A 21,099-nucleotide genomic window follows, 5' to 3' on the forward strand; every position below is an offset into this window, starting at 1 on the left:
GGGATGCTGTACTTTGTCAAATGCTTTTTTCAGCATCTATTGAGAGTATCAAATGGTTCTTGTTCTTTGTTTTATTAATGTGTTGTATCACATTGATTGATTTGCAGATGTTGAACCAACCTTGCAGCCCTGGAATAAATCCCACTTGGTCTGGTGAATAATCCTTTAATGTACTGTTGAATCCTATTGGCTAGTATTTTGGTGAGAATTTTCGCATCTGTGTTCATCAAGGATATTGGTCTGTAGTTCTCTTTTTGATGGATCCTTGTCTGGTTTGGGATCCAGGTGATGCTGGCCTCATAAAATTGAGTTTGGAAGTTTTCCTTCCATTTGTATTTTTTGGAACAGTTTCAGGAGAATAGGAATTAGTTCTTCTTTAAATGTTTGGTAGAATTCCCCCGGGAAGCCGTCTGGCCCTGGGCTTTTGTTTGTTTGGAAATTTTTGATGACTGTTTCAATCTCCTTACTGGTTATGGGTCTGTTCAGGCTTTCTCTTTCTTCCTGGTTCAGTTGTGGTAGTTTATATGTCTCTAGGAATGCATCCATTTCTTCCAGATTGTCAAATTTGTTGGCGTAGAGTTGCTCAAGGTATGTTCTTATAATTGTCTGTATTTCTTTGGTGTTGGTTTTGATCTCTCCTCTTTCATTCATGATTTTATTTATTTGGGTCCTTTCTCTTTTCTTTTTGAGAAGTCTGGCCAGGGGTTTATCAATCTTATTAATTCTTTCACAGAACGAGCTCCTAGTTTCGTTGATTTGTTCTATGGTTTTTTTGGTTTCTATTTCATTGATTTCTGCTCTGATCTTTTTTTTTTTTAATTTTTATTTTTTCAGCATAACAGTATTCATTATTTTTGCACCACACCCAGTGCTCTATGCAATCCGTGCCCTCTACAATACCCACCACCTGGTGCCCCCAACCTCCCACCCCCCACCCCTTCAAAATTCTCAGATCGTTTTTCAGAGTCCATAGTCTCTCATGGTTCACCTCCCCTTCCAATTTCCCTCAACTCCCTTCTCCTCTCCATCTCCCCTTGTCCTCCATGCTATTTGTAATGCTCCACAAATAAGTGAAACCATATGATAATTGACTCCTCTCTCTGCTTGACTTATTTCACTCAGCATAATCTCTTCCAGTCCCGTCCATGTTGCTACAAAACTTGGGGATTCATCCTTTCTTTCTTTCTTTTTTTTTTTTTACAGCTTTATAAACATATGTTTTTATCCCCAGGGGTACAGGTCTGAGAATCGCCAGGTTTACACACTTCACAACACTCACCATAGCACATACCCTCCCCAATATCCATAACCCCACCCCCTCTCCCAACCCCCTCCCGCCATCAGCCCTCAGTTTGTTTTGTGAGATTAAGAGTCACTTATGGTTTGTCTCCCTCCCAATCCCATCTTGTTTCATTTACTCTTCTCCTACCCCCTCAACCCCCCATGTTGCATCTCCTCTCCCTCATATCAGGGAGATCATATGATAGTTGTCTTTCTCCGATTGACTTATTTCGCTAAGCATGATACCCTCTAGTTCCATCCACATTGTCGCAAATGGCAAGATTTCATTTCTTTTGATGGCTGCATAGTATTCCATTGTGTATATATACCACATCTTCTTTATCCATTCGTCTATTGATGGACATCTAGGTTCTTTCCATAGTTTGGCTATTGTAGACATTGCTGCTATAAACATTCGGGTGCACGTGCCCCTTCGGATCACTACGTTTGTATCTTTAGGGTAAATACCCAGCAGTGCAATTGCAGGGTCATAGGGTAGTTCTATTTTCAACATTTTGAGGAACCTCCATGCTTTTTTCCAGAGTGGTTGCACCAGCTTGCATTCCCACCAACAGTGTAGGAGGGTTCCCCTTTCTCCGCATCCTCGCCAGCATCTGTCGTTTCCTGACTTGTTAATTTTAGCCATTCTGACTGGTGTGAGATGATATCTCATGGTGGTTTTGATTTGTATTTCCCTGATGCCGAGTGATATGGAGCAGTTTTTCATGTGTCTGTTGGCCATCTGGATGTCTTCTTTGCAGAAATGTCTGTTCATGTCCTCTGCCCATTTCTTGATTGGATTATTTGTTCTTTGGGTGTTGAGTTTGCTAAGTTCTTTATAGATTTTGGACACTAGCCCTTTATCTGATATGTCATTTGCAAATATCTTCTCCCATTCTGTCAGTTGTCTTTTGGTTTTGTTCACTGTTTCCTTTGCTGTGCAAAAGCTTTTGATCTTGATAAAATCCCAAAAGTTCATTTTTGCCCTTGCTTCCCTTGCCTTTGGTGATGTTCCTAGGAAGATGTTGCTGCGGCTGAGGTCGAAGAGGTTGCTGCCTGTGTTCTCCTCAAGGATTTTGATGGATTCCTTTCTCACATTGAGATCCTTCATCCATTTTGAGTCTATTTTCGTGTGTGGTGTAAGGAAATGATCCAATTTCATTTTTCTGCATGTGGCTGTCCAATTTTCCCAACACCATTTATTGAAGAGGCTGTCTTTTTTCCATTGGACATTCTTTCCTGCTTTGTCGAAGATGAGTTGACCATAGAGTTGAGGGTCCATATCTGGGCTCTCTATTCTGTTCCATTGATCTATGTGTCTGTTTTTGTGCCAGTACCATGCTGTCTTGATGATGACAGCTTTGTAATAGAGCTTGAAGTCCGGAATTGTGATGCCACCAACTTTGGCTTTCTTTTTCAATATTCCTTTGGCTATTCGAGGTCTTTTCTGGTTCCATATGAATGTTAGGATTATTTGTTCCATTTCTTTGAAAAAAATGGATGGTACTTTGATAGGAATTGCATTAAATGTGTAGATTGCTTTAGGTAGCATAGACATTTTCACAATATTTATTCTTCCAATCCAGGAACATGGAACATTTTTCCATTTCTTTGTGTCTTCCTCAATTTCTTTCATGAGTACTTTATAGTTTTCTGAGTATAGATTCTTAGTCTCTTTGGTTAGGTTTATTCCTAGGTATCTTATAGTTTTGGGTGCAATTGTAAATGGAATGGACTCTTTAATTTCTCTTTCTTCTGTCTTGTTGTTGGTGTAGAGAAATGCAACTGATTTCTGTGCATTGATTTTATATCCTGACACTTTACTGAATTCCTGTACAAGTTCTAGCAGTTTTGGAGTGGAGTCTTTTGGGTTTTCCACATATAGTATCATATCATCTGCAAAGAGTGATAGTTTGACTTCTTCTTTGCCCATTTGGATGCCTTTAATTTCCTTTTGTTGTTTGATTGCTGAGGCTAGAACTTCTAGTACTATGTTGAATAGCAGTGGTGATAACGGACATCCCTGCCGTGTTCCTGACCTTAGCGGAAAAGCTTTCAGTTTTTCTCCATTGAGAATGATATTTGCGGTGGGTTTTTCATAGATGACTTTGACAATATTGAGGTATGTGCCGTCTATCCCTACACTTTGAAGAGTTTTGATCAGGAAGGGATGCTGTACTTTGTCAAATGCTTTTTCAGCATCTATGGAGAGTATCATATGGTTCTTGTTCTTTCTTTTATTAATGTGTTGTATCACATTGATTGATTTGCGGATGTTGAACCAACCTTGCAGCCCTGGAATAAATCCCACTTGGTCGTGGTGAATAATCCTTTTAATGTACTGTTGAATCCTATTGGCTAGTATTTTGGCGAGAATTTTTGCATCTGTGTTCATCAAGGATATTGGTCTGTAGTTCTCTTTTTTGTTGGGATCCTTGTCTGGTTTTGGGATCAAGGTGATGCTGGCCTCATAAAATGAGTTTGGAAGTTTTCCTTCCATTTGTATTTTTTGGAACAGTTTCAGGAGAATAGGAATTAGTTCTTCTTTAAATGTTTGGTAGAATTCCCCCGGGAAGCCGTCTGGCCCTGGGCTTTTGTTTGTTTGGAAATTTTTGATGACTGTTTCAATCTCCTTACTGGTTATGGGTCTGTTCAGGCTTTCTCTTTCTTCCTGGTTCAGTTGTGGTAGTTTATATGTCTCTAGGAATGCATCCATTTCTTCCAGATTGTCAAATTTGTTGGCGTAGAGTTGCTCAAGGTATGTTCTTATAATTGTCTGTATTTCTTTGGTGTTGGTTTTGATCTCTCCTCTTTCATTCATGATTTTATTTATTTGGGTCCTTTCTCTTTTCTTTTTGAGAAGTCTGGCCAGGGGTTTATCAATCTTATTAATTCTTTCAAAGAACCAGCTCCTAGTTTCGTTGATTTGTTCTATTGTTTTTTTGGTTTCTATTTCACTGATTTCTGCTCTGATCTTTATGATTTCTCTTCTCCTGCTGGGTTTAGGGTTTCTTTCTTGTTCTTTCTCCACCTCCTTTAGGTGTAGGGTTAGGTTGTGTACCTGAGACCTTTCTTGTTTCTTGAGAAAGGCTTGTACCGCTATATATTTTCCTCTCAGGACTGCCTTTGTTGTGTCCCACAGATTCTGAACTGTTGTGTTTTCATTATCATTTGTTTCCATAAACTTTTTCAATTCTTCTTTAATTTCCTGGTTGACCCATTCATTCTTTAGAAGGATGCTGTTTAGTCTCCATGTATTTGGGTTCTTTCCAAATTTCCTCTTGTGATTGAGTTCTAGCTTCAGAGCATTGTGGTCTGAAAATATGCAGGGAATTATCCCCATCTTTTGATACCAGTTGAGACCCGATTTAGGACTGAGGATGTGATCTATTCTGGAGAATGTTCCATGTGCACTAGAGAAGAATGTGTATTCTGTTGCTTTGGGATGAAATGTTCTGAATATATCTGTGATGTCCCTCTGGTCCAGTGTGTCATTTAAGGCCTTTATTTCCTTGTTGATCTTTTGCTTGGATGATCTGTCCATTTCAGTGAGGGGAGTGTTAAAATCCCCTACTATTATTGTATTCTTGTCGATGTGTTTCTTTGATTTTGTTATTAATTGGTTTATATAGTTGGCTGCTCCCACGTTGGGGGCATAGATATTGAAAATTGTTAGATCTTCTTGTTGGACAGTTCCTTTGAGTATGATATACTGTCCTTCCTCATCTCTTATTATAGTCTTTGACTTAAAATCTAATTGATCTGATATAAGGATTGCCACTCCTGCTTTCTTCTGATGTCCATTAGCATGGTAAATTCTTTTCCACCCCCTCACTTTAAATCTGAAGGTGTCCTCGGGTTTAAAATGAGTTTCTTGTAGGCAACATATAGATGGGTTTTGTTTTTTTATCCATTCTGATACCCTGTGTCTTTTTTTTTTTTTTTAGATTTTTTTTTTTTTAATTTGACAGAGAGATCACAAGCAGGCAGAGAGGCAGGCAGAGAAAGAGGAGGAAGCAGGCTCCCCGAGAAAGCAGAGAGCCCGATGTGGGGCTCGATCCCAGGACTCCGAGATCATGACCTGAGCCGAAGGCAGTGGCTTAACCCACTGAGCCACCCAGGCGCCCCACCCTGTGTCTTTTGATTGGGGCATTTAGCCCATTAACATTCAGGGTAACTATTGAGAGATATGAATTTAGTGCCATTGTATTGCCTGTAAGGTGACTGTATTGTATATTGTCTCTGTTCCTTTCTGATCTATTACTTTTAGGGTCTCTCTTTGCTTAGAGGACCCCTTTCAATATTTCCTGTAGAGCTGGTTTGGTGTTTGCAAATTCTTTCAGTTTTTGTTTGTCTTGGAAGCTTTTAATCTCTCCTTCTATTTTCAATAATAGCCTAGCTGGATATTGTATTCTTGGCTGCATGTTTTTCTCATTTAGTACTCTGAATATATCATGCCAGCTCTTTCTGGCCTGCCAGGTCTCTGTGGATAAGTCTGCTGCCAATCTAATATTTTTACCATTGTATGTTACAGACTTCTTTTCCCAGGCTGCTTTCAGGATATTCTCTTTGTCACTAAGACTTGTAAATTTTACTATTAGGTGACGGGGTGTGGACCTATTCTTATTGATTTTGAGGGCGGTTCTCTGAACCTTCTGGATTTTGATGCTTGTTCCCTTTGCCATATTGGGGAAATTCTCTCCAACAATTCTCTCCAATATACCTTCTGCTCCCCTCTCTCTTTCTTCTTCTTCTGGAATCCCTATTATACTAATGTTGTTTTGTCTTATGGTGTCACTTATCTCTCGAATTCTCCCCTCTTGTTCCAGTAGCTCTTTGTCCCTCTTTTGCTCAGCTTCTTTATTCTCTGTCATTTGGTCTTCTATATTACTAATTCTTTCTTCTGCCTCATTTATCCTAGCAGTGAGAGCCTCCATTTTTGACTGCACCTCATTAATAGCTTTTTTAATTTCAACTTGGTTAGATTTTAGTTCTTTTATTTCTCCAGAAAGGTTTTTTATATCTCCTGAGAGCGTTTCTCTAATATCTTCCATGCCTTTTTTGAGCCCGGCTAAAACCTTGAGAATCATCATTCTGAACTCTAGATCTGACATATTACCAATGTCTGTATTGATTAGGTCCCTAGCCTTTGGTACTGCCTTTTGTTCTTTTTTTTTTTTTGTGGTGAATTTTTCCGCCTTGTCATTTTGTCCAGATAAGAGTATATGAAGGAGCAAGTAAAATACTAAAAGGGTTGCAACAACCCCAGGAAAATATGCTTTAGCCAAATCAGAAAAGATCCTAAATCGCGAGGGGGTTGAAAGGGGATAAAAAGGTTCAGAAAAAAAAAAAGAGGGGCGCCTGGGTGGCTCAGTGGGTTAAGCCGCTGCCTTTGGCTCAGGTCATGATCCCAGGTCCTGGGTCGAGCCCCACATCGGGCTTTCTGCTCAGCAGGGAGCCTGCCTCCTCCTCTCTCTCTGCCTGCCTCTCTGCTTACTTGTGATTTCTCTCTGTCAAATAAATAAAATCTTAAAAAAAAAAGAAACAATTAAAAAAGAAAACCAATAAAGAAAAAATATAAAAAGGAAATTATATATATATATATATATATATATATATATATATATATATGATAAGCTAGTTAAAAAACGTTAAAGAGGAAAAGGGTAAAAGTTAAAAAAATTTAGCAGAAGAAGAGAAAAAAAATTGAAAAAGAAAAAAAAATTAAATTAACTGCAAGCCTAAAGAATCATGGGGAGAAAGCCATGAGTTCCGTGCTTTGCTTTCTCCTCCTCTGGAATTCCGTTGCTCTCCTTAGTATTGAAACTGCACTCCTTGGTAGGTGAACTTGGTCCTGGCTGGATTTCTTGTTGATCTTCTGGGGGAGGGGCCTGTTGTAGGGATTCTCAAGTGTCTTTGCCCCAGGTGGAGTTGCACCGCCCTTACCAGGGGCCAGGCTGAGTAATCCGCTGGGGTTTGCTTTTGGGAGCTTTTGTTCCCTGAGCGCTTTCTGTAGAGTTCCGGAGGACGGAAATGAAGATGGCGGCCTCCTGGTTTCCGGCCCAGAGGAGCCGAGAGCCTGGGGCCCCACTCCTCAGTGCGCCCTCAGAGAATAGCGTCCAATTACTCCCGTCACCCTGGCCTCTGGCCGTGCTCCGAGCTGACCGAGCCTGCCACTGGTTCAAGGTAACCCCGAGCTGAGAGCTCACTCCTCGGCTCTGTCTCTGTAGCCGGCTTCCCCGTTCTAATACCTGTAAGCTCTGTGACACTCAGACAACCCCGATCCTTCTGTGACCCTGCGGGACCTGAGGCCACGCTGACCCCGCCTGGGCTTCACCCTGGTTAAGCCTCTGGAGTGATGTCCCTCAGCGGAACAGACTTTTATAAAAGTCCTGATTTTGTGCTCTGTTGCTCTGCCACTTGCCAGGAGCTGGCCCCTCCCCCCACGGTCTATCTTCCCGTTGCTTTGGATTCACTTCTCTGCCAGTCCTACCTTTCAGAAAGTGGTTGATTTTCTGCTTCTAGAATTGCTGTTCTTCTTCTCTTCGATATCCCATTGTGTTTGTAGGTATTTGCAATCTTTAGATAAGCTATCTAGCTGATCTTCTGCTACCTGAAGTAGTCTCAGCCTGCTACTTCTCCACCTTCTTGACCCCTCCCTGGAGATAACTTTTTATATACAACATCTTACACTGTTGATGGGAATGCAAATTGGTACAGCTACTTTGGAAAACAGTGTGGAGATTCCTTAAGAAATTAAAAATAGAACTACCTTATTACCCTGCAATTGAACTATTGGGTATTTACCCCAAAATAAGGATGTAGTGAAAAGAAGGGACATCTGTACCCCAATGTTCATAACAGCAATGGCTACAATCACCAAACTGTGGAAAGAGCCAAGATGCCCTTCAATAGATGAATGGATAAAGAAGATATGTTCCATATACACAATGGAATATTATGACTCCATCAAAAAGGATGAATACCCAACTTTTGTATCAACATGAATGGGACTGGAGTAGATTATGCTGAGTGAAATAATTCAAGCAGAGGAAGTGAATTGTCATATGGTTTCACTTACTTGTGTAGTACAAGGAATAATATGGAGGACATTGGGTGGAGGAAAGGAGAAGTGAGTTGGGGGAAATTGGAGGGGGAGATGAGCCAGGAGATACTGTGGATGCTGAGAAACAAATTGAGGGTTTTGGAGGGGTGGGGGGAATGGGTGAGCCTGGTGGTGGGTATTAAGAAGGACACATATTGCATAAAGCACTGGGTGTGGTGCATAAACAATGAATCTTGGTACACTGAAAAAATAAAATAAAATTTTAAAAAGCATGTTGCATGAAAGAAAGACATGGAATTGAATATTGAAACCTTTGTCTTTAACAATGGGGACCAGATTCAGGAATGTCCACCACTTATAGTCAATAACTAAAATTTTCAATATAATCTGTTGTTTTTAAATTCTTGATATATTTAGATCATTAATAAAATGATAAATTGCTAGGGAGCCTAATTTAAAGTAAAGTATATACCCAAAAGAGTTGGAGACTTAGCTTTTCACAAAAATCTGCACATGAATATTTAAGTGGTTATGTTCATAACTGCAAAAATTTGGAAGCAACCAATATGTCTTTCAGTGGTGAATAAATAAATGGGTATTAAGGGGAAACTGTGGAAAATCCAGACATCAGACATGAAGGAACCTTAAGTATATATTACTAAGTGAAAGAAGCTACTCTGAAAAAAAAAAAGAAAAGAAAGAAAGAAAGAAAGAAAGAAAGAAAGAAAGAAAGAAGCTACTCTGACAAGGCTATATACTGTATGATCTCAACTATAAAACATTCTGGAAAAGGCACAACTATGGAGACAGTAAAAACATAACAGATTATAGGTTGGGGGAAGGCTTACAGAGGGAAAGCACAGAAGATTTTTAGGCCAGTGAAATTCTTTTATGGTATTATAATAAAGGATATATTTTATATTCATCCAAAACCATAAAATGTACAACACAAAGAATGAACCCGAATGTAAACTACCAATAGTTTAGGTGTTTATGATATGTCAATGTATGTTCATAAATAATAACAAATGTACACCTTTGGTGCAGGATGTTAACATTGGGGGAGGTGATACATGTGTCAAAAAAAGAGATATTTAGGAAAATTCTGTATTTTTCCCTCAAGTTTTCTGTGAACCTAAAACTGCTCTAAAAAATAGTCTTATTAATAAAAAAAAGTATGTATCAGAAATAAAAAAAGAACAGTACAATGCTGCCAATATTTTACAATAAGATTTCTAAACAACTACATGCTCAAAAATTGAATTAAAATTGCAAATTATAGTTATAAGTCAACCCTTTTGATTGTAAATAATGGAGTTGTCTATCTGGTGAGATGCCACTGGAAAGTAAACAGAGCTTCTAGATTCAGTTAGATTTTACTTAACATTTTAATTTTGAAATTAATAGGCATAGAGAAATCTTAAAATAAATGCAGACATTTCATCTTATTTACTTATTTTATGTATGTCATTTCATAGTGAAAAATTTTATTTATATGCTGAGAGGGAGGGGCAAGATGGTGGAGAAGTAGGAGACCCTGTTTCAACCGGTCCCCTAAAATGAGCTAAGTATCTACCAGTACACTCTGAACACCCATGAAATCAGCCTGAGACGTAAGATTATATACTTGTGGATCTTTTGGGGGGCAGAAGACACCAGTGGACTGGTAAAGCAGAGTGGGAATGCTCCGACTGATATTGGAGGATAAACAGAAAGTAATACCCCAATACAAAAGTGCCCTGTGATTGGGGACCAGCATTAACTTGGGAGTCTGGTTAAAAGCACTCAAAAAGAGCAAAAGATCTTACGGGTCGACTGGTGGAATACAGCGTTCACAGGCAGGGGCCTAAGTCCATGGTCCCAGCATGGTCACCGACAGTGACCACCTGTGGCAGAGTCCAGTGGGGCCCCCAGTCCGTGGTCCCTGAGCCTGCTGATTTCCACTGCTTGCACCAACTCTAAGGACTAGGCACACTTCCACCTGTGCCTGAGAGAACCCAGTGCAAACTCCGGTCCATATCCCTTGGCCCATAGCCTTCCATGACCTGTGCAGCTGTGGGATCTGAGTGCACCCAGTGTGGGCCTGGACTACAGACAGTAGTCCCAGCAAAGGCAACCATCAGAAGTGGGCTCCCTGGATCATTTTCTCTTGCAGTATTGTGGCATGGGGGTGCAGAGACAAGCAGGGCCTCCCGTGACAACTGGGACATGGCTGGGGGTGACGCCTCCTGTGGGAGGTTCAGCGGAGCTTGAAGAGGGGGAGTCTGTGTGTTCTGGACCATCCAGAGGGGTGCAGACTGAGGTTTCTCTCTGAGGTGGAGGTATGGGTGCAGACAGATTCTTTGTTCTGACCCTCTGAAAAGCCACAAAAAGCCATCAAAGAACAAAAACCTCCAGAAAGCAAAAGCCTGAAAAACTAATTTGCATAGCCCAAGCCCCTTGAGAGGGGGCAGGGCAACTCAACTGAAGCAAGACTGACTGGAAAACAACAGAACAGGCCTCTCCTTGAGAAGCCAAAAGAACAAGAGGACATCCACCACAGGGTCCCCATAAAACTGTAGAACCCCAACAGCAGGAGAAAACAATATATTAAGCTCCTGATATTGCTCCAAAACTTGTATATTTCATAGATACAACTTCTTTCTTTCTTTCTCTTTCTTTCTTCCTTTCTCTTTCTTTCTTTCTTTCTTTCTTTCTTTCTTCTTTCTTTCTTTCTTTCTTTCTCTTTCTTCTTTCTTTTTCTTTTTCTTTTCTCCCTTTCTCTTTCTTTTTTTTAATTAGTTCTCGACGATTCTTGTTCTTTTAATTTTTTTAACCTACTTACCATTACAGCTACATACATCATAATGCAACATACTTTATAATAACTTTTTAACTTGAAATTTTTTCATACATATACAAGGGTTTCTTTTTCTTTAACAAAGATAACAAGATATACCCAGGAAGAACCAAAATAAACTTCCTTCTCCACATCAAGGATTTATAACCACCCTCCCATCTTATTCTTCTGTTAGTATTTCTCTGTACTTGTTTTCATTCTGGTTATTATATAAATCTTATACTTGGGATGCATTTTGGCTGGGTTTTCTTATTTTTCTTGTCATTTACTTTTGTTGGTCTTTTTGTTTGTTCATTCTGGTTTATGTACCATGTAAATCTTACTTTTGGGACTCATTTTGGTTGGATTTTCTCTCTTTTTTTCTCCCTTTCTCTCTGTTTTTATCTCTCTTCTTTCTTTTTGGTGGTGACTTGTGAATGCTCTGAAACTTTCCATGGTGCACCTTGCCTTGATCGTGGTTGATACATTCAGCTATACATCCCCTCAACTACCTCTCACTAAAATAACTAGGAGAAGGAACACTCAACAGAGGGAAAAATCACAGACTGTGCCCTCTGCCAGAGAACTATAGGATATGGACATAAACAGTATGTCGGAAAGGGAATTCAGGATAACAATTATCCAGGCAATGGCAAGGTTGGAGAAAACCATTAGTGACAACATAGAATCTCTAAGGGCAGAAGTGAGAGCTGATCTGGCAGAAGTTAAAAAATGTTATCAATGAGATCCAGCCTAATCTAAATACTCTAACAGCTAGGGTAACTGAGGCAGAAGATAAAATTAGTGATCTAGAAGACCAATGGATAAGAAGGATCAGGAGGAGGCCTGGAACAAGCAGCTTAGAAGCCACAAAAACAGAATTAGGGAAATAAATGATGCCATGAAACGTTCCAGTGTCAAAATTATTGGGATCCCTGAGGGGATGGAGAAAGAAAGAAGACTAGAAGATATACTTGAACAAATTCTGGATGAAACTTTCCCAAGTCTGGGGAATGGAACAAGTGTTTGTGTTCTAGAGGCAGAAAGGACACCCCCCACCCAAGATCAACAAGTCTAGAAAGACTCCAGACACTTGATTGTGAAATTCAGGTATTATAATTTTAACAAGAAGTTCTAAGGGCAGGTAGGGGGAAGAGATTCCTTAAGTTCAGAGAGAAGTCCAATCAGAATAATGACCTGTCCACGGAAACCTGGCAAGCCAGAAAGGGCTGGCAAGACATATTCAAGGCACTATATGAGAAGAACATGCAGTCAAGAATATTTTATCCAGCAAGGCTGACATTCAAAATAGAGGGAGAGATAATGAGCTTCCAAGACTGGCAAGGTTTAAAAGATGTGACCACCAACCCAGCACTACAAGAAATATTAAGGGGGGGGGTTTCTATAAAAGAAGAAAGAATGCAAGAGTCTCAGAACAGAAGTTTACGGAGATAATCTATAGAAACAAGGACTTCACAGGCAACATGATGTCAATAAAAACTATTCCTTCAATAATCACTTTCAACAAGAATGGTCTAAAGGCTCCCATAAAACCACACAGGGCTTGCAGATTGGATAAAATCACAGGACCAGTCCATATGCTGTGTACAACAGACATATTTGGAACTTAAAGATACATCCAGTCTGAAAATGAAGGTATGGAAAAGAATCTTTCATGTCAGTGGGCCTCAAAATAAAGCTGGGGAAGCAATTCTCATATCAGATAAATTAGATTTTAAGCTGAAGACCATAGTCAGAGATACAGAAAGACACTACATCATATTTTTTAAAAGATTTTATTTATTTGACAGAGAGAGAGATCACAAGCAGGCAAAGAGGCAGGCAGAGAGAGAGGGGGAAGCAGGCTCTCCGCTGAGCAGAGAGCCCAACATGGGGCTCGATCCCAGGACCCTGAGACCATGACCTGAGCTGAAGGCAGAGGCTTAACCCACTGAGCCACCCAAGTGCCCCAACACTACATCATTCTTAAAGGGTATATGCAACCAGAAGACTTAACAATTATAAATATTTATGCCTCCAATATGGGAGCAGCCAACTACATCAGTCAACTGCTAACCCAAATAAAGAGTCATATTGATATTAACACATTAATTGTAGGGGATCTTAACATACCACTCTCGGTAATATACAGATCATCCAAGCAGAAAATCAATAAGGAAACAAAAGCTTTGAATGTCACATTGGACCAGATGGACCTCATAGATATATACAGAACATTCCACCCTAAAACAACAGAATAGTCATTCTTCTCGAGTGCCCATGGAGCCTTCTCCAGAATATACCACATACTGGGTCACAAGTCAGGACTCAACCTATACCAAAAGATTGAGATTATTCCCTGCATATTCTCAGATCACAATGCTTTGAAGCCACAAGGAAAAGTTTGGAAGAAATTCAAACGTGGAAGCTAAAGACCACCTTGCTTAAGAAGGCTTGGATCAACCAGGAGATCAAAGAAGAACTTCAACAATTCATGGAAACCAATGAGAATGAAGACACATCAGTCCAAAACCTATGGGATACAGCATAGGGGGTTCTAAGGGGGAAATACATAGCCATCCAAGCCTCACTCAAAAAAATTGAAAAATACTGAATACACCAGCTCTCTACACCTCAAAGAACTGGAAAATCAACAGCAAATTAAGCCAGCACCAGGCACAAGAAGGGAAATAATCAAGATTAGAGCAGAGAACAATTAATTAGAAACTAAAGATACTGTAGAACACATCAACAAAACTAGAAGCTGGTCCTTGCAAAGAATCAGTAAGATCAATAAACCACTGGCCAAACTAATTCAAAAGAAAAGAGAGGACCCAAATTAATAAAATTATGAATGAAAGGAGAGAGATCATGACTAACACCAAGGAAATAGAGACAATCATCTGAAATTATTATCAACAGCTACATGCCAATAAGTTAAACAACCTAGGAGAAATAGATGCATTCCTGGAAACCTCTAAACTTCCAAGACTGAAACAGGAAGAAATAGAGAACCTGAACAGACCAATATCTCATAATGAGATTGAAGGAGTGATCAAAAACCTCCCAAAAAACAAGAGCCCAAGACCTGACGTATTCCCTGGGAAAATCTACCAAACAGAATTAAGAAGAAGAATTAATACTTATTCTCCTGAAGCTGTTTAAAAAAAAAAAGAAACAGAAGGAAAAATTCCAGACTCTTTTTATGAGGCCAGCATTACCCTGATCTCCAAACCACGCAAAGTCCTCATTAAAAAGGAGAATTTCAGACCAATATCTCTGATGAATATGAATACAATTGATTCTCAACAAGATCCTAGCTAATAGGATCCAGCTGTACATTAAAAAGATTATCTACCATGAGCAGGTGGGATTTTTCCCTGGGATGCAAGGGTGGTTCAACATTCACAAATCAATGTGATAGAACAAATCGAACAAATCAATAAGGGAAGAGAAAAGAAATAAATTGTCCTCTAAATTGATGCAGAAAATACATTTCACAAAATCCAACATCCATTCCTCATTAAAACTCCTCAAAGTATAGGGATTGAGGGAACATTCCTCATCTTCATAATATCTATGTATGAAAAACCCACAGCTAAAAATATCATTCTCAATGGGGAAAAGCTGACAGCCTTCCCCTTGAGATCAGAAACACGAAAAGGATGTCCATTCTCCCACTGTTGTTCAACATAGTACTAGAAGTCTTAGCAACAGCAATCAGACAACAACAACAACAAAAATAATAATAAAGGGTATTCAAATTGACAAAGAAGAAGTCAAATGTTCTCTTTGCAGATGACATGATACTTTATATGGAAAATCCAAATGACTGTACCCCCAAACTACTAGAACTCACAGCAATTCAGCAATGTAGCAGGATACAAAATAAATGCACAGAAATCAGTTGCTTTCTTATACACTAACAATGAAAATATAGAAATGGAAATTAGAGAATTGATTCCACTTACTCTAGCACCAAGAACCATAAGATACCTGGGAATAAACTTAACTAAAGAGGTAAAGGATCTGTACTCAAGGAACTAGAGAACCCTCATGAAAGAAATTGAAGAAGACACAAAAAGATGGAAAAGCATTCCAGACTTATTGATCAAAAGAATAAACTGTTAAAATGTCTATACTGCCCAGAGCAATATATACTTTCAATGCCATCCTGATCAAAATTCCACCAGCATTTTTCAAAGTGCTGGAACTAACAATCCTAAAATTAGTGTGGAACCAGAAAAGATCCTGAACTGCTAAGGAAATGTTGAAAAAGAAAAACAAAGCTGGGAGCATCATGTTGCCTGATTTCAAGCTTTACTACAAAGTGTGATCACCAAGACAGCATGGTACTGGCACAAAACAGACACATAGACCAGTGGAACAGAGTAGAGAGTCCAGATATGGACCCACAACTCTATGGTCAACTAATCTTTGACAAAGCAGGAAAAAATATCCAGTGGAAAAATAAGACAGTCTCTTCAATAAATGGTGCTGGGAAAATTAGACAGTTATGTATAGAAGAATGAAATTCGACCATTCTCTTACACCATATACAAAGATAAACTTGAAACAGATCAAAGACCGCAACATGAGGCAGGAATCTATCAAAATCCTAGGGAACACAGGCAGTAACCTCTTTGACATCAGCCACAGCAGCTTCTTTTAAGATATGTCTCCAAAGGAAAAGGAAACAAAAGCAAAAATGAAGTTTTGGGACTTCATCAAGATTAAAATTATCTGCACAGCAAAGGAAACAGTCAACAAAACAAGGAGGCAACCCACGGAATGGGAGAAGATATTCGCAAATGACACTACAGACAAAGGGCTGATATCCAAGATCTATAAAGTTCACACAAAACAGATAATCATGTCAAAAAATGGGCACACAAACTCAGTGCACACAAAACAGATAATCATGTCAAAAAATGGGCAGAAGACATGAATAGACACTTCTCCAAAGAAGACATATACAAATGGCTAACAGACACATGAAAATATGTTCATCATCATTAGCCACCAGGGAGATTCAAATCAAAACCACATTGAGATACCACCTTACACCAGTTAGAATGGAAAAAAAAATAACTGGACAGGAAACAACACGTGTTGGAGAGGATGTGGAAAAAGGGGAACCCTCTTACACTATTGGGGATAATGCAAGTTGGTGCAGCCACTTTGGAAAACAGTGTGGAGATTCCTTAAAAAATTAAAAATAGAGTTACCTTATAACCCATCAGGCAATTGCACTACTGGGTATTTACCCCAAAGATACAGATGTAGTGAAAAGAAGAGACATCTGTACCCCAATGTTCATAACAGCAATGGCCACAGTCCCCAAACAGTGGAAAGAACCAAGATGCCCTTCAACAGATGAATGGATAAAGAAGATATGGTCTATATATACAATGGAGTATTACACAGCCATCAGAAAGGATGAATACCCAACTTTGTTGGGTCCATGTTGATACATGGACGGGACTGGAGTAGACTATGCTGAGTGAAATAAGTCAAACAGAGAGAGTCAATTATCCTATGGCTACACTTACTTTTGGAACATAAGGAATAACATGTAGGACATTAGGAGAAGGAGAGGAAAAGTGAATTGGGGGAAATCAGAAGTGGAGAGGAAGCATGAGAGACTGTGGACTCTGAGAAACAAACTGAGGCTTTTGGATGCAAGCGCGTTTCAGGGGATGGGTGAGCCTGGTGGTGGGTGTTAAGAAGGGCACGTACTGCATGGAGCACTGGGTGTGAATCTTGGAACACTGGATAAATAAAATTAAAAAAATATGGCTTCTGGGTAGCTTAGTCATTAAGCATCTGTCTTCAGCTCAGGTCATGATTCCAGGGTCCCGGGATAAAGCTCTGCATTGGGTTCCCTGCTGTGTGAGAAGCCTGCTTCTCCCTCTCTCACTCCCCTTGCTTGTGTTCCCTCTCTTGCTATTTCTCTCTTTGTCAAATAAATAAATAAAATTTTTTAAAAAATAAAAATAAATAACATAAAGTATATGCTGGACATAGGGATATATTAATAAAACAAGAAAAATTTTATTTAAAAATCCAAAAACTAAGTAAAATAAAAATGGAATCTAAATGGTAGTAGGCAAAGAAAACAAATTTGTATCCAGTGGAACAGTATCAATAATTTATCATCTATAACTTTGTTTTGAGACTTAATAAAAATAATTTGGGCTGAGACCTAAAACAGATAATTAAACAATGGAAAGCAAAAGATAAGGTCAATAATTATAACTATAGTGAGTAAAAAACAAAACATGAAAATGTAGTTATCCTCTTTGTTAACAGCCTCTGGAAAACTAAAGACAATGGAATAGGTATTTTATATATTCTAAATCCAATCAAATTAAAAATTATAAATTGAATACTGATAAATATTGTAAATCTGGAATAATTCCTATAATGTTGACTGTATCTTACACTGATTTTCTTTCAGGAAAAATAATTTTAAAAGGACCAAAACTATAAATTTTAAGATGTAAAAATTAAATACAAAAGTAACAACAGATTTGTATTAGCAGATTAAGATAGATAAGCCATTGGGAAGAAATAAAAAATTTTTGCATGAGGATACATATCCGACTGGAAACTTCTTCATAGGAACAATCTGAAAATTCGCTAACATGTCAACAGGTTTTTTTTTTTTTTTTATGTGTACTCTCTATAAAACATTATATAGCTATAAATTTTAATTAATAAGAAAATGAGGGAGAACAAAATATGTTCATAATTATAAGTAAATTATACATTTATTGGCATAAGAAAAGAATAAGTGTTTTTCATTCAAACATGCTATTAATTCATAAATTGTGGATTTTCACAATAAAATCAACAGATGTAGTACAGTTTGTTTAACAGTGTTTTAATTAGCTCCACTGATTTTATTTTTCTTTTTTCTTCTTATTTATTTTTTATGATTATGTTAAATTAGCCAACATAGGGTATATCATTAGTTTTTGATGTAGTGTTCAATGATTCATAAGTTTTGTATAATACCCAGTGCTTATCACAACACCTGTCTTCCTTAATACCCATCACCTAGTTACCCCATTCATCCACCCTCCTCCCTTCTGTAACCCTCAGTTTGTTTCCTAGAGTCCGGAGTCTTTCATGGTTTGTCTTCCTCTCTGATTTCTTCCCATTCAGTTTTCCATCCCTTCCCCTATGGTCCTCCGGTCTAGTCCTTATGTTCCACATATGAGTGAAACCGTATGATAATTATCTTTCTCTATTGGATTTATTTCACTTAGCATAATCCCCACCAGTTCCATCCATGTTGATGCAAATGGCATACATTTATCACCCCAATTATTTTCTTTATATTGGTTAGCTATTCCTTTGCAAGTTCAGTTTAAAAGTAACTAGACTCTCAGTTCTCCCCAGTAAGATAAACTTTAATTTGAGTTACCCACAAAAATAACATTTAATTTAGAACTACAAAAAGAAAACTTACTTACTCCATTTCCTCTGCATTTTGTAACAGCATTACATTTGTTTCCTGCCAAATGAACTTCTTTGCAGGTTTTATTTATACAGTACTAAAATAAAACAAAGATATTTCATAGTCACACATTTGAAGTAATATGAGAAAAGAATTATTTGTTATATACACATAAGAGATGCTCAAGTTGAGACATTTTATTCCATATTACTCTGATTCTGATACAAAGATTCTAGCATTTCAACAAAAAATCTAAACAATAGAAAAAAGAAAAATAACTGAAGATGTTTGCCTTGATGTAATTTTTATAATAATGTAATATAATTTGGGTTTTGATACTTAGAATTTGGAATTGAATTGAAAATCTCCATCAGGAAAATTTTCTACATTATGTTAATGTTCTATTATAAATAATTAGCTAGATTAATATTAATGATTTGTCCCCTCAAAAATTAGAACAAAATTCATTAATTTTGTTTGAGTTTCAAATATGTTAGTATTTTGGATTATTATCATGAATATTTGTTAAATATTGATAAGAATAATTTGTCAACAAAAATATTTTAACTACATTTGTATCCATTGTAAAACCCTTGTTATGTCAAAATGGGTAATCTAGTGGTAATTAGTCACCTGTATATATAACTTTTGCCTCATTTACCTTTCAAAATTTTGTTAACTGTCATCCTGGCTTACATTTTTTTTTGTTTTATTTTTAAAAGTCACATAAATTATAAATAATACATTGAAAATATGAAGATAATAAGAATAAAAATTAGATTTTTGAAATTATTTCCTGAAAATTAACATACACCTAATACATAAGTGATGTTGCATATTCCAGCCTACATTTGCCTCCTCTTTTCAACATAATTTTGGAAATTCTAGCCAAAGAAATTTGGTGATAAAAATAAATAAGAGGCATACAGACTGTATAGAAAGAAGTAAAATTATCTGTTTGCAGATGACATAATCTTATATATAGAATACCCTAAAGACTCTATACACACAAATAAGCTTTTCAAAACTAATTGGCAAATTCAGTAAAGTTTCAGGATAACATATTAACATACAAAAATAAACTCATTTCTTTACACTAGCAATAAAAATTGTGAAAAATTAAGAAAATAATTCAATTTGAAACAGTATTAACTATTATTAACCAACTAAACCAAGCAGGTAAGTCATGTGAAGGTATAAATATATAGAAAGATACCCTGTGTTCATGGACTGAAAGACATTGTTAGCTAATTCTAAAGACACTTTTTCAGAAATAGAAAACCCATCCTAAGATGGAATTTCAAGGGACATCAAATAGCCAAAACAGCCTAAAAACAGAACAAAGTGGGAGAAATTACACTTCTTGATATCACAACCTTCTAAAAAGCTACAGCAATGAAAACAGTAGTTTTGGCATAAATTCAGAAATATTGATGAATGGAATATATTAGCCAAGAAATAAATCCTTGCATATACGGTCAAATAATTTTGCTGCCAAGACCATTCAATGGCAAAACATAATCTTTTCAACAAATGATCCTGGAAAATTGGATATCCATATGCAAAAGAATGAAATTAGATCTTACACCATATTCAAAAATTAACTCAAAAGGATTCAAGACCTAAAGAGCCAAATAATAAAACTCAGAAGACATAGGGGAAAGCTTCATAACATTAATTTGGAAATGATTTTTTCAATATGACACCCAATGATAAGGAACAAAAGAAAGAACAGGTACATTGGACTTCAAAAAAATTAAGAGGACTTTCATGCGCCAAAGGACACTATCAAGAGACTGAGAAGGTAATCCATAGAATGGGAGAAAATATTAACAAATCATGATCTGGTAAGGGATTGTCATCCAATGTATATGTAGCATTCTTTAAACTCAACAATTACAAAAACCAATACTAAATTAAAAATGGACAGAAGACTTAAATAGATATTTCTCCAAAGAAGATATAGGGATAGTCAACAAGCTTGTGAAAAAAAGTTCTACATCACTAATTGTTAGGAAAATGAAAATTAAAAACTCAATAAAATATCACTTCCTACCTGTTAAGATGGTTATTATCCAAACAAAACAAAACAGAAAGTAAGTGTTAGTAAAGAAGTAGTCAAATTGGAACCCTTGTGAATTACTACTGAGAATGTAAAATTGTGCAGCCACTGTGAAAACAGAATGACCATTTCTCAAAAACAAAACAAAACAGGGGGAGGAGCAAGATGGTGGAGGAGTGGAGCACCTGGGTGGCTCAGTGGGTTAAAGCCTCTGCCTTTGGCTCAGGTCATGATCCCAGGGTCCTGGGATCGAGCCCCACATCGAGCTCTCTGCTTGGCAGGGAGCCTGCTTCCTCCTCTCTATCTGCCTGCCTCTCTGCCTACTTGTGATCTTTGTCTGTAAATAAAGAAATTTAAAAAAAAATCTTTAAAGTTGGTGGAGGAGTAGCAGACCTAAATATTCCCAC

General features: G+C 37.7%; 1 protein-coding gene across 3 annotated transcripts in view; it reads right to left on the bottom strand.

Annotated features, from left to right (window-relative positions):
• ADAM18 (ADAM metallopeptidase domain 18) overlaps positions 1–21,099 on the bottom strand; it is a 187,832-nt gene that overhangs the window by 45,417 nt on the left and 121,316 nt on the right. For all 3 annotated transcript variants that reach the window (XM_047717160.1, XM_047717159.1, XM_047717158.1), the window contains one exon: positions 18,647–18,727. In XM_047717160.1, the coding sequence (XP_047573116.1) occupies positions 18,647–18,727 (81 nt within the window). The remainder of the gene's footprint in view (positions 1–18,646; positions 18,728–21,099) is intronic.

The sequence above is a fragment of the Lutra lutra genome, chromosome 2, assembly GCF_902655055.1.
Source record: "Lutra lutra chromosome 2, mLutLut1.2, whole genome shotgun sequence".
In the NCBI taxonomy this organism is placed as follows: domain Eukaryota; kingdom Metazoa; phylum Chordata; class Mammalia; order Carnivora; family Mustelidae; genus Lutra; species Lutra lutra.